General features: G+C 43.0%; 2 protein-coding genes across 4 annotated transcripts in view; one reads left to right on the top strand and one right to left on the bottom strand.

The window, feature by feature from the left end:
* The window catches only part of LOC308589698 (uncharacterized protein), a 474,186-nt gene that overhangs the window by 345,860 nt on the left and 113,591 nt on the right, over window positions 1–14,735 (bottom strand). The gene's annotated exons all lie outside the window — the stretch shown is intronic.
* Window positions 371–10,879, top strand: TAGLN3 (transgelin 3). 2 transcript variants are annotated; one of them, XM_081196919.1, is made up of 5 exons: window positions 371–478; window positions 1,195–1,376; window positions 2,425–2,599; window positions 8,424–8,526; window positions 10,331–10,879. In XM_081196919.1, exons 2-5 carry the CDS (start codon window positions 1,197–1,199, stop codon window positions 10,470–10,472), a joined length of 600 nt encoding a protein of 199 aa, XP_081053045.1. In that variant the 5' UTR covers window positions 371–478; window positions 1,195–1,196; the 3' UTR covers window positions 10,473–10,879. The 2 variants fall into 2 exon arrangements, with proteins under 2 accessions (XP_081053045.1, XP_081053044.1); XM_081196918.1 differs by lacking the exon at window positions 371–478 and adding an exon at window positions 499–855.

Genomic DNA, 14,735 nt, shown 5'->3' with positions numbered 1-14,735 from the left:
ATTTGCTGTCTCAGCTCAGGCAGCAAAGCATCTTGGGCTGGTCCTGAACAGCTGTTGTTGCGACCCACCATGCACCTTTGCTTGCTACCCTCAGTTCTGCATAAGACAAAGCTTGCTTAGTCAGAACTGGAAAAGTTCTAGACTTTTAAAGAATGTGGAATATTCTGTCCGGCACTGCATTGCAGGGAATTGGGGTGGAGAACTCTGTCCTCCTCTGAGATGGCATTTAGCTGCTTAGCTTTCTTATTTCCATTCAAGCAGATTAAAATAGTCGCCTTCTTTCAATTTACACTGGTGATTTTTGCTGTTTATTGACAATACATCTTTGCTGCTTTTTTACGGGCTCTGTTCCATGCATTTTCTGCAGGTTTGTCTTGGGTTTAAAGAAGCCAACAGCGAACGGATGTCATCGGGAGAGTATTTTTAATAGCAATCTTCTTGGGCACCATGACAACGGCTGCAGCATAAGAACGTAGAAGTGAGTACCAAAGCCTAGAATACAAGGAGTGACAGCAGCAGAAGTGTGTGCAGAGGAGCAGGCTGCAGAGGATTGAGATGAATAGGGATCCTTTTCTGGCCATGACAGAGTAGGAGGGCCTCTTTAATAGCTCTTAGCAACGCCCCTGCTTTGACCCTCCTCATCTGTGAGGAAAATCAAATCAATACAGCCTTCTTCAGATCACGATGCTCCCACAGCAGCAGTTCCAGGAGCAGCAGAGCATCGCAGCAGCCTTCGACTCTTCATAAATTTTACCAACATTTCTTGCTTCGATGGTCTCCGCATTTCTGGACCCAGATCACTGCTGAAAATCACCAGATCACCTGCGTCACTGAAAGGCTATTCCAAGTTGTCCTGTAATAGACCTTTTTTTCTTTTTGGCCTTCTTTTTGCTTTTAATTCCTTTGGATTTGCTGGCAATTGCAATGTTAATATGAAATGCTTACATCTCTTCCTAGCAACGACAGAAATTTCACTTGCAGCCGAAATGTCAGCTTTGATGATTTCATGCAAGCACACACAAACACACAAACTGGCATCACAATTTATGAGGCTTTTGGTTTTGATTTTTTTGTAATGCATTTGGGATTGTGTAGTAATCCCTTTCCAGGATGTTCAGAATAGATGCTGGGTAATAGATGCTCAGCACTTTGCACCTCTTGCAAATTAAATAAAGTGGTTTTTCTTCTTCCTAGAGATGGCCAATAGAGGACCCAGCTATGGTTTAAGCCGAGAAGTCCAGGAAAAGATCGAACAGAAATATGACACAGAACTGGAGAGTCGGCTGGTGGACTGGATTATCATACAGTGTGGTGAAAACACAGAGCATCCCCCTCCAGGAAGGCAACATTTCCAGAAATGGTTAATGGATGGAACAGTAAGTAATAGTCTGATAATAATAATAACAACATGTGCTTTAAGATTTGCTCCTTAACTTTTGCCCTCCGCAGCTCCTTTGGAGAAAGCTAATCAATTACCTTGGACAGTGTTTCCCCACCCCCCACCCCCGGCAACAACCCTACTTCCATATAAACCCTGTAGAAATCATTAGGTAACAAAGTAATACTTAGGGATTGGAATTTAACTTTACATTTTACCAAGAGTATCAATTTCATTACTAAACTGTTTTTCTCTTTTAGGACAATTAAAATATTTAAAACAATTGCTTATTATGATCAGGAGGTTTTAGAAACAATAGCCAGTATATGTGCATAGAGACAGATGGGCAGATTATATAATTCGGTAACTATTTCTCTGACAATTAGAAGAAGAAGAACAGATTTCCTTTTTTTTTTTTTTTTGCTGAGCTTTTAATACCAGGTTTATCTTCTTTAGAAACCAGTCAGTGTTGGTTTTTAAAAAGAAAAGAAAAAGGAAAATGTGCTTATGCTACATTCCTGATCTGTTTTTGTAAACATCCTGAAGACTTTAAATGACATGTTGGATTTTTATTTTTTTTTAACCAAATAAGCACAAAGATGCTGTCCTTTGCCCTGGAGATATAAGACATGAGAAATTATTGAGCCTCTGTCATTGTGTTTTTAACAGTATACCAAATGGAAGCACTTACAGTTGGACTGCAGCTACCGTTTTGCTCTCCCACACAACTGTCAATTGTTATGTAACCTTTAGCGAATGATTTGATTTTGTCCGCCTGAGTACATCCATGCATGTTTGGTCCAGCTGCAGAAATGGAAGCTTTGGCTTGCATTTTTTTTTTTTAAAAAAAAAACTTACTTGCTTCTAACACATTCAGAATTATTCTCAGTTGTTATTTGATTTGATTTTTGAGAAGATTTCCTTCCGTGAGTGGCACCAGAGCACCCACACCATAAAATCAATAGCGTGTACATGTTGTCTTTAGTCAGCTGGAACTAATTGATTTTCCCCCCTCTTCATTTCTGCTTCTATCTTTAATCTCCCAGCTGCTGTGCAAGTTAATAAACAGTTTACATCCCAAGGGGAAAGAACCCATTCCAAAGATCACAGAATCAAAGATGGCTTTCAAGCAAATGGAGCAAATTTCCCAATTCTTGAAAGCGGCAGAAATCTATGGAATACGAACAACAGATATTTTCCAGACAGTGGATTTATGGGAAGGTACCAATATCCATTTATATGAGCTTTTATTGAAGGGACAATTGCCTTCTTTATATTACACTACTTAGACTGATGCTAATCATGCGCGTCTCTAGGGTGGAAATTCCCTGATGTCATTATCTTTCTCTTCTGTTTCTGTTGTGTCACAGCCATGTTTTCCCCAGCTTGTTATCTTCTCTGAGAGATTTTATATTTTTTCCAGGAGTTTATGACATCTTTTGTACTAATCCATAACTGAAAAATATATCACTTTAATGGAAAACTTTTAAATCTAAGAGAAAGGGTAGTTTCTATAGAAGGTTCAGCAGAAACTGTGGTAATATCCAATTTTCACTATGAACAGTATTTCCACAACAGTGTCCATTTTCATGCTTGAGTGAGGCGGTTATCTAAAGTAACCTAGTCAGGCCAAACTGTTGGATTGGGCCGGGCCTGGACCTACATGGTCTTACTCCATCGCTGGAAGATGGGGCAATTCCCAGCTAGCATTTAGGCCAAAGATAGGGAGACTATGGCCCTCCATTGTTGAATTCCAATTCCCATCAGCCCCAGTCAGCATGGTCCACAATAAGGTTTCTGAAATAAGGAACACGGTCTCATTTCTATGCTGCTGTTATGCTCTGGAGTTAAAGCATGCTCCTAAATGCCAGGGGGCATCTAGTAACCTTGAATGTTCATACTCACACGGGAAATATCCACTAGCAAAGTACAGGACTTCTTTTAACAACTTATAGATCAACCACTAATCCTCTTCTTGCCAATATCAAGCCCAAACTGTTAAGCATGTTGTCCATCACTTTCTGGAAGGCCCATAGCTGTGTTGTAGATCAACTGCTTTGCATGTAGAAAGTTCTGAGTTCAGTCCTCAGCATCTTCAGATATGAGCTGGGAAAGACGTCTTGTCTGAAACCCTGGAGAGCTGTTGCCAGTCAGTGCAGCCAATATTAAGCAAGATGGGTCATTGGATCTGACTCAATAGAAGACAGCATCATGTGTTCCTACCATGAACAACATGTGTGCATTTTGAAGATGTTTGCCCAACTGTATGATCATATTATAACTCAGAAACTCAAAGGAAGAGAGTTGTACGTAGTCATGTACAGCATATAGAGAATTCTTGAACTAAATTTTGCTAACACTTTAAGCTTTGATCAGAATTTTGGGTTAGGAGATAGGATTCAGAGTCATTTGCGATTTAGGCTGCAATCCAAACCTCCCTTCCCTTTGCCGGTGGGGTTGTATGGAGCAGCGAAACCACCACCACATCTGTAGTTGTAGTCCTGCAATGCACAGTGGGTGGGGAGCAGGCAGATCACTGAAGCAGTCTGGGAGTTGGTGCAGCGATCAGGTCCTAAGCCATTGCAGGACAGCAATGGAATCAGCTCAGGGTCCAATCCATCCAGGGTCCACACTGGCTCAGTCTCTGTCAGTCACCCACGGAATGCCTTCTTTTAAGGCTTTCCACTGGCTCCCACCAGCAGGAATTTTGCCAGCGGCCTACCCACCAGCTGACACATCCAGCAGGTGATGGGAGGCTGGCTTAGCTGGGCAGAGGGACATCTCTGTTCATTTCAACCTCAGTCAGTGGGGCGCAAGGAGCGGATGCAGTGTTTTGGCCACTAGTGTTTTGCTTGTTTTCTGAGCTCAAGATTGCAACATCTTTCATTTTCACAATCTGATTCAGCAATTTCCCTTCATCTTTGATTTGTTTTCCCTTCCTAAAACTCTCTCTCTCTTTGGAGGACTAGAGTTAGCGTCAACCCATGTGATGATTTGAATCCACTTTACACAACAAGTTGTTTCCCAGAACCTCTACTGGGTGTCTACGTATGTACACCTTCCAGAAAAGTAGCCATGTTAAAATCTTTTCACGCATGACATTTTTCTCACATGGAGCTAATCCCTGTGTAAGAAAAAGCATGCATGCAGCAGCTGTCTAATCTGTGTACATGATTCAAGACAAAAACACAAATCAGTTTTCACAACCAACTCATTCTTCCGTTTTCTTTGGTTTTGATTATTTTCTATTTCTTAGTCCTATGTAGCAATCAACAAACCACCCACTTCCCCTCCTTTCTGTTCATTCTGTGTTTTAAATTAGATTATGAGCCTGCAGGCTCGTCTAACCCATTTACTGTGACTTTTGCATCCATGGTCCTTTTATAGATATGTAATGACGATAATGGCCAGGAAGGCTTGAGACAGTGTCAGCTGAAAGCCCTGAAGTATGTGACTACTAGCTCTCAGGGGAGAAGGCTGAAGCAAGCTCTTCTTCCTGTGGCTGAAGTCCATTCTTGGGCTTACTTACACATTGCCAAAAAAAAAAAAAGGCAAATTGCATGTGCTAATTTATATGTATTTGCAAATAATGACTATAATTTACACAGAAATACAATACTAAAATAGGATAAATAGGTGGCCCGTTTGCCTGCTTGGTCCAGGTGCTAAATATTGATGAGAAACTTCAAGGACACTGCTCTCCTCCCTTCGTGTAGGATCTTTATCTGTAAGCTGAACTTGGACCAAACTTGGACCTCCTCAAAGAGAGGATTGTGTTCTGTAAAGTAAGACATATGGCCCACCCTCTCATTTCCCTTTGCCTCCATGGGGCAAGATAGGGAGTAATCTTACAGGAAGCTGGTGAAAAACATGCAGGTGTAAAATAAGCTCACATAAAGTAGCACCATATCCAAACTGCATTCAGCAATGGAGCTGCTGCTGCTGCTACTCTGCCAAACCCTGGCAGAAGGGAGCCATTAAAACTGTGTTCTGTGCCAGGTTGCCTGATGACATGACTGAGTGGAACAGGCTTAGGATCCAGCCTTGGTCTGCTCTCTCTGGTGCTTCCTCTACCATGACCTTGGAGTGTCCCTTTCTGGGGACTTGCACTGGCCTCAGATCAGTGAGCTTCACCTCATTTGAGACGGGCAAGTTACACCAGCATATCTTTGACTGAGCCAACGTTGGAAATTTAATGTCAGCTGAGCCTGGCTGAGCAAATGGACACAGAATGTAGAGAGCTGAATTTAACATTCAGAAAATGGGTAAATGGGAGAGCTAAAATTGATGGATTTGCCTATCCCTGATTATAATTATTATAAGGGACACGGGTGGCACTGTGGTCTAAACCACTGAGCCTTGGGCTTGCTGATCAGAAGGTCGGCGGTTCGAATCCTTGCAACGGGGTGAGCTCCCGTTGCTCGGTCCCAGCTCCTGCCCACCTAGCAGTTTGAAAGCACGTCAAAGTGCAAGTAAATAAATAAATAGGCACTGCTCTGGTAGGAAGATAAACAGTGTTTCCGTGCGCTGCTCTGGTTCTCCAGAAGTGGCTTAGTCATGCTGGCCACATGACCTGGAAGCTGTACGCCAGCTCCTTCGGCCTATAGAGCGAGATGAGTGCCACAACCCCAGAGTTGTCCGCGACTGGACCTAACGGTCAGGGGTCCCTTTACCTAATTATAGAACAGGGGTAGGGAACCTGTAACCCTCCATATAGTGGTGGGCGCCAACTCCCATAAGCCCCAGTCAGCATGGCCAAGCATCAGCAGATGATGATAGCTGCAGTCCAGCCATGTCTGGAGAGTCACAGGTCCCCCAGCCCTGTAAGAAAAGCTTAGAACAGAACTTGAAGATCCTGGATGTATTTATTCATCATTCGTTGATCAGTTGTTCTGAGTTCCTGAACTGTACTGAGATCAACTGCTTGGGACAGCCATTTTCAAGCCATGATTTGCAGTGTGCTATAACAGAATGCAGGGCTGGAAAAGGCTTCTGCTTGGGCCCTTTGCAGGAGTTTAAAATATGTGTATGTTTCTGGAACATTGTGGGTGCAGGCTCCACTCTGTGTGTTCATTAAAGCACCTGTGCTCCTGTTCATTCAACAATAGAAGATGTGTTGGATGGAATGAGGAGCTTGTTGCTATGATGCTCTCCCCTCCATATTTCTGGTACGTGTTTTGTGTTTGTGTTTTATGTTTATTACATTTATACACCACACTTTCTTCCAAGGAGCTCAAGGTGGTCTACATGGGTCTCTTCCTTCCCATTTCATCCCTACAACAACCCTGTGAGGTAGGTTAGGCTGAGAGACGGTGACCAGCCCAAGCTCACCCAGCGAGCTTCATGGCTGAGTGGGGATTCAGTTTGGGGCTGAGATTAAGAAATCACTTAGGAATTTACGGTTGGGGTGAGATTTGATCTAAGACACCTTCCCAGTTTAAGGCTCAGACTCTTGGCTCCCACACCAGCCTAATTGATCAATTGATTGTATTTCTATGCTGTTTTCGATTCAAACAAATCCTCAAACTGCTTGCAAACAGTAAATAACAATAACAGAACAGAACCTCACAAGTACAGCATAAATCATATAATCTAATTAACCAATTATTGGTAAAATGACTTCCAATCTGACGCTCTGGCAATCGTCAGCAGGGTTGCATCAGAGCATCCTTGTGCCAGAACGCTGGACCAAAAAATGAGCTATTCCAGGACCCAAACTGAAGCCAGGATTGGCTTCTGTGATCCAGGATAGCCTGCTTAAAATGGGACACTGATATTTGGAAGCATTGTGTGGCTGCAGAATATAGCCATCAATGGCCCTCGCCTCCTACTGTAATGCTGCCTCTTTCTGTTGCCCCTGACCATCTCTCTGCCTTTGTTAAATGAAGATAGCAAAGCTGATTTACTTTGGCACTGCTGTGAAGATTAATGAGTTGAATGATGTTTCTAACAAGGATTGGTATGAAATCAGTGGCAGCCTATTTCCACAATAAACACAGTCACTTTCCCCTGCAGTAGCTCCAGCAGTGATTTCTCTTTCCACACACTGCGCTCCATGGTTTTCAATATTGTTGTGCCACTTTAGATTTGAGGTTAAGTGGGGTCACGCATCAGTCTCTCTGCAATTAGGTCAATTTAAGGCCCCATCTGCACTATACAGAGTTCCTTGGGAAGAGGGTTTGACTGTTAAACCTCTTCGGGAATCTTAGCTCTGTGAAGGGAACAGGGCTCTCAGCACCTTTAACAAAAGACAGGATCCAGAATTCTTTGGGAGAGGCACGGTTGTTTAAAGAGGTATGATACAGCTTGAGATGTATGGTGGAGATGCAGACTAAGACCAAGCTTTGCAAAGGGAAGCATTTTTATGTGGAAGGATTGGCTTGCTAAAATGGGGAGACTGAGGGATCAGTGTAGGGTCTTGTCTTGACACAAGGAAGGGATCTGACTGGTAGTGGAAGGTCAATGAGTTCACTGGACATGGAGCAAAGTGTGAGGCATAAGCAGAGAAGGTTGTATGAGCGGTCCTAAGTTAAGTGTGCTGTATACAGAGCTATACACAGAATGGGCAGGCCCAGACTTCAGTATTCATAGCTTTAGGAATTAGGGATGAAGGAGAAATGTGATTCAATTCACCTTTAAAGACAAACTTATCTAATTCCAAAAACAATTCATCCTCCAAAATTCACACTTCTCCAAATTTTACAATGTCAGGTAGCATTCACAGAGATGTGCACACTAGTGTAAAGTGTTGGGGGGAATGTATATATTGGTGAAAATAACACCCCAAACTGCACTGTATTGGGGGGGAATTGCAGAACTACCCCAGTGTCAACTGCAAACCATGCAGTTTGCAAGGTGAAAGAAGCAGCAGTTCTGGGTGAGGGAAACCCTGATGGTGCCCATGAGACCAGAAGAGAAACAGAAAACATAATGGGATAACAAAGCCTTGGGGATTTCTGGGATTGAACTGGTGTCTACAGAACTGTCAAAACTACAACCGAACAATGTAGCAGTAAAGAATCTCTCTCTTACTCTGCCTTTCTAGGGAAGGACATGGCTGCTGTACAAAGAACTTTAATGGCTTTGGGCAGCGAAGCTGTCACAAGGGATGACGGATGCTATAGAGGGGATCCAGCCTGGTTTCACAGGTAAGGATCTATAGCTCTTCCCTGGATCCCCTGGGACCATGTTTTGGGTGTAGACTAAATGTGTCAATCAGCACCAAATTCACCGTTTGCTGAATTCATATTGTCAATCTTTGAGCAGGGTGGTTCCCAAACCTCTGTTCCCCCACCCACCCCAATGGGTCACATGAAAATTGCTGAGAGTTTTGGTGGACCTCTTAATTATTTTTCTGTTGTTGTAGGAATTCTAATGCACTGGGAGGTATGGCCTTAAATTGTATTTTTCCTAGGGCTGCTATATGTCCAGAATTTGCTGGACCCTCTTTTTTTGAGATTTTGCTAAAAAAAAAAAAAGGCTGCACAACTTTGGCCAATTTTTTTGAAATATGGCAACCCTAGTTAATGGGTTAACCAGAAGGTTGGTGGTTCAAGCCCATCCAGGGGCATCTGTGGGCAGGATTATTTTTTAGCAAAATCTCAAAAAAGGAGAAGTTTTTGAGGTATTTTTAGGGAAATTCACCAAAATCTACATTTCCAACATGGGTTGCAATCTGGATTTTTCTGGACATTTAAGTCATTTCTGCCTGGGCGCTGTTACAGTCTGCTGAATCCCGGCTACATCTGGGAAATTCCGAACATATGGCAACCCTACATTAACTGACCCATTGCATCACATAATATAGTCATCTAATTGTCCACAGATGATTCTAAACTTCTAAATAAATTTCTAAATTATTTCCCACTGTATTCATATGTGAAACCAGCAGGAGGAGGCAATACTCCAGAGGCTGACTGACTGAATGTTGGGGGTGGAATGAAGGAAGAGTGCTATGAAAGATTGTCATGAAAAGGCTGCTAGAATTATGGCACACGAGGCCCTTTTTCAAATTCTGATAAGCAGTTTCATCCCCCTATGATAATTCCAAAGACATTTGTATTCATAATCAAATAAATGTATTGCATGCTGTGTGCTTTTAAAAATGGAGTCTTTCCTCAAAGTTTTGTTGTATAACTCTATTATCCGATTTGTGCAAATTAATCGGCAGCTGTGACTAAATCATCCAGAACCTGCAATGAAACCTTTTTTAAAAAATAAAAAAGCAAGTATACACCAGTGTAAGAGAGCCAACTTTTCTGGACAACTCATTGCAGAGTTGGCATTTTATGGATTTTGTAACACCAGCTCCTGGGACAATGGTGCTCAGTCTTCAACATTCTTGCCTTAATCTAGCAGATCATTTGGGCATCCACTTAAGTGTTTTGCTGGATGGTGGCCAGATTACTTAAAACCTCAGCCATTGGGAAAGCGTTATATTGATTTGGCCATGCTAAAAGATTTTCCCCCTCTATTTTGTGGGCATAGCTAATGCATCAACAGCAGCAAACCCAGGAGATCTAGTTTTCTGATCGTTAGGGTGGATGGGAACCTTTCTAAGAAGGATCAGAAGCTGTCTAAACTCTAGAACAGCCTTCCCCAGTCTGCTGCCTTCCAGATACGTTGGGACTCAGCAGTGGCACAATAGTCAGGGATGATGGGAGTTGTAGTCCAATTGAAAACATTTGGAGGACACCAGGCAGGAGGAAGGCTGCTCTAGTAGGAGTCTTTCTCTGATCATGCCCCACTTGCTTTGCCCTTTGCTGTCCTCTGGATGAGAGCTACAGCACTTACTGTACCTGTGTTCCTTTTTAAGGAAAATGAATGCGAGGAATTAAAGCCCAGAACATGTACCACTTTTGATCTGCTTCACCAATCCACCTAAGTGCTCAAAGCGATGTGCAAATGAGAACTAACTTCAGGCTTGTCACATTTACAAATTCTTCTTCACAGGAAAGCACAAAAGAACCGGCGAGGGTTTTCGGAAGAGCAGCTTCGTCAAGGACAGAATGTCATCGGTCTCCAAATGGGGAGCAACAAGGGAGCGTCTCAGTCTGGGATGACGGGATACGGCATGCCAAGACAGATCATATAGGTCACATTCTCCACCTTTAAACACACACTCACACAATCTACAGCATGGCCTGACTGGGGGGAAAAATATAGCTAGTTAATGTTCATGCTAAAAAGAAAAGAAAAAATCTGCTTCTAAGTTTTCCCTTCTAAGATTTTTGCATTTCTTTTTCCAGCTGCAACCTTTCAACCTGAAATGTGGACCTGTGTGCTTGATGTGTACCACTTCGCACAGCACATTGATGCCCTGTGATGTTCGTTTCTGAACTATGCAAAGACTGTTTTTCTGTATTTATTTGCAGTTTGTTACCTTCTGTACTTGTGTCTTATTGAACTTGCTCTCTTGCACCTCGGCAATCTTCTTCTCCACTCTACTGGTGAAATAATTTGCTCTTCTAAAAATAAAAATAATTCAGGGGGAAAAAACAATCTGGAAAAAGACTTGCTCTGTAAAGAGAGAAACACAAGGCTTTCTATAAAGCAAAGCCAGGGTCTGATTTAATTGTTCCAAGAGGCAAGGAGGGAGAATATGTTTTGCAGGGTTTGATACCAATGAGAAGAATGTGCCTAACTTTGAGCTTTAACATGGGCTGTGATGCTGATGACGATGATCCCAATAAAGGGGGGGGGTGGACCAAACCTGCAGCTTCACCCGGGTGCCATTTGGATCTGCTATACCAGGGATGGCCAACAGGTAGATCGTGATCTACTGGTAGATCGTGGGGAGCCTGTGGTAGATCGCGGTAGATCGAGGGACCGCTTCCACCCCCTCCCAAAAAACTTTGAGCTCCCCAAAAAAGTTCAACAACTTTTACTTTTCCATAAAAGCTCAGCAACTTTGACTTTCCTCTGAAAGCTCAACAACTTGATTTTCTAAAAAAAGCCTAGCAACTTTGGTCAATCCAGTGGGTAGATCACCACCAGCTTTTTTATAGCAGGAGTAGATCGCAGTCTCTTGGAAGTTGGACAAGCCTGTGCTATACCTAGAAGAAATGAATGGGCTGACCTATCACAGGAAGAGTTGAATGAGCCAAACAATCCTATAGTTATTTTAGGCCAGGTATGAATGTTTGCTGTTGCTAAACTGGCTTAATGGGTGCTTCATCCAATATATTCTCAGCCCTGGAAAGGAAGGCGAAACACAGAAGAAATGTTTATTTAAAGAATCCCAGGCCAGCCACACACCCAGTTTTTAATTTTGTTTTTTGGAAATACACCAACAGCATCCTTGAGAACCTTGCTGGGTATGGTGAATCCATGGAATCCAATGACATGGTGGAAGTGATGCCTTCATGGCCAGAGGCAATAATGCTTCTGATGCCAGTTGCTGGATGCCCCATGAGGGTGGGGATGCTGCTGTCTTGCTTGTGGGTTTCCTGAAAGCATCTGGTTGGCCACTGTGAGAACAGGATGCTGGAACAGGATCCTGTTCTAGAGTAGGACTCGAACCAGTGGCTTCAAGTTACAAGAAAGGAGATTCCGACCAAACATACAGAAAAGCTTTCTGACAGTAAGAGCTCTTTGACAGTGGGAAAGTCTCCCTTGGGAGGTGGTGGGCTCTCCTTCTTTGGAGGTATTTAAGCAAAGGCTTGGTGGCCTTCGGTCATGGATGCTTTAGCTGGGATTCCTGCATTGCAGGGGGTTGGACTAGGTAGGTTCCCTTCCAATTCTACAATTCTGTGATTCTGTGACTGGATTGGCCATAATGTTCTTTTCACTGAATTGTAGGGTTGGAAGGGACCCTGAGAATCATCTGGTTCAACCCCTGTAGTGCAGGAATCACAATTAAAGCATCCATGACAGATGACCATCCAACCTCTGCTTAAAAAGCTCCAGGGGAGGGGAACCCACCACCTTTCATGGGAGTCTGTTCCACTCTTGAACCGCTCTTACTGTCACAAAGCTCTTCCTGATGTTCAGTCAGAATCTCCTTTCTTGTAACTTGAAACTGTTGGTTCGGGTCCTCCCCTCCACAGCTGGAGAAAACAAGCTTGCTCCATCCTCCATGTGACAGCCCTTTAGATATTTGAAGGTGGCTATCATATCTCCTCTCAGTCTCCGCTTAGGCTAACCATATGGAGCTCCTTCAACCATTCTTCATAAGGCTTGGTCTCCAGACCCTTAGTTGTTGTCCTCTGCACATGTTCCAGGGTGTTAATATCCTTCTTAAATTGTAATGCCCAGAACTGGACACAGTAATCTGGGTGTGGTCTGATCGAGGCAGAATAGAGCAGGAATATGCTTCCACATTGCCCAGAAACAGAGGGCTTCTTGCTGGCCAGCCTGGTGATATGGTCAGACAACATTCAGAACACTAACAATGACACCAAATTATCCTGAACATAAGAGTCCCAGGCTGCTCCGACCATGGGCACTTAATATGAAACCAACTCTATTGGTTTATCACTTCCCTTTCTAATTCATTTTCTCTCCTCCTCCCTTCCCAGTAGGCAGGAGTGGGAGTCCTACAAAGCTCAGAGGGAGCATTTAAACATCTCTCTACACCCAGTGGTCTCAAGGAAAATTGTCCCCCAACTTCTGGGGTTGGAAGGAGAATAGCTATTCAATTTCTAAAAGCATGCTTGTAAATTGTCTACACCTGGAAGCGCCCTTCTCCCAAATAATATAGAGAGTAAACACACAGCTCCTGTGGGATTCCCAACAGGCCTGCAGGAAGGCACCTGAGACCCAAATACTGCACTGTGCACACACAAGCATCCCTGGCCTTAGCATTAATCAGTCTAAATTTGGCACCATTCAGCCTGTTCCATTTTTAGAGAAATGCGATGCCATCTTCTTCCTCTATATACTGAGTCTATGATGAATTATGGTTCAATAAAACCAGGCACAACTAAGATAATAAACACTGCAATGGACAATAGGATCCTAAAACATCATCTATCATGCCCGTATCCTGCTATATTTCAAAGAACACTTCTTTGAAATGGCAAACGCTGAAAAGGTTTCTTAACTATTATAGGGTAAGACACATCATAAGCTATTCCGGACCTGCATTGTTCAGGGGTTTGTGCACTAGCAAAAGAACCTTGAACCTGGCACATGCAGCATTGCTGCCTGAGGCAGTCACCTCACTCTGCCTAATGGTAGGAATGGCCGCAGTGTAATCCGTAAAGCTGCATGCTTTGTCTGCTAGATGATGGCACATACTAAACAGAAGCTGCTCAAAGTCACATGATCATAGCAGTCCTCTGGTTTAGTTTTGGTCAGACAATGGCCTCCCACAAAAGCAAGAACCAGTATGCTTCTCTCTTCCTACACCCAGCTTGGTCTGGTCTGCTCTGCTCTGAATGCGTCAGCCCAAGCAAAGCTTATTACAACAGGCAGGAAACACAATAAATCCTAGGATATCCAGTTAGCCAGTTCAATCAAATCAGGGCTTGGGAACATTAGAGTAATACAATACAAGTAAGCTTTAATTGACAAAGGAGGGGGGAAAGATGGAAGGAAGGATTCTGCCACCGCCCCCGCCCCCCGCTGCCGCCGCCACACACACACTGTGGGTGTTTGCTCATTAGCAAATGTGGCTGGTTTATCATGAAACATTTCAGTTGTTCCTGTCGCCCACTGTTACTAAGTAAGCAAGAGAAATGGTGTTGAAATGATCTCCTACCGGCCTTTCCACACACCCCCTTCCATTTACTGCTCATCTGCAACCTCTTCTTCAAATCCCCATCTTTCAAGCCGGGTTGTAGCCATGGGAGGTTTTTGGGGACCTGGCCATTGAGGTGATTCAAGTTTCCTTCCTTAAATACCCAGCTTTCACTAAAAATAAAAGTTCCTATGGAGATATAAAGATATATCCCCATATAAATCTGGCACTGTTTTACTTTAATCTTTTTTTTAAAAAAAATCATCCAGCAAAAGAGAAAGATAATCTTTGTGCTGATGATATTTTAGTATCCTATTGTTGGCTGCAGTTTTTATTATCTTAAAAGATGCCTGGTTTTATCGTGTTTTATTTATCAATTTTATTTATTCATCATGGGTCCAATATATATTGAAAAAACAAAGTATTTTTTGTCTGAATTTAGCAGCTTTAAAAAAACTGGAAAAGATTCATGCCTATATCCTCAAGCTGCAGTAACATAAACTCATCCAAGCAATAGCAGCTAGCTGGGAATGCTTGACAGCTATACTATATTCAGAGTGACACCTCAGTCAGAACAGATGTGAAGGATGTTATCTTAGAAGCGATTAGTAAACATTCTCAGTGTACAGTTTTCTGAGAGAATCTGCATCAGGGATGGGAAACCTGTGGCCCTTC

This window comes from Podarcis bocagei, assembly GCF_964188305.1.
Source record: "Podarcis bocagei genome assembly, chromosome: 6".
NCBI lineage: Eukaryota > Metazoa > Chordata > Lepidosauria > Squamata > Lacertidae > Podarcis > Podarcis bocagei.
The sequence above is the reverse complement of the archived record's forward strand: the minus strand, read 5'-3'. Positions and strand labels throughout refer to the sequence as shown.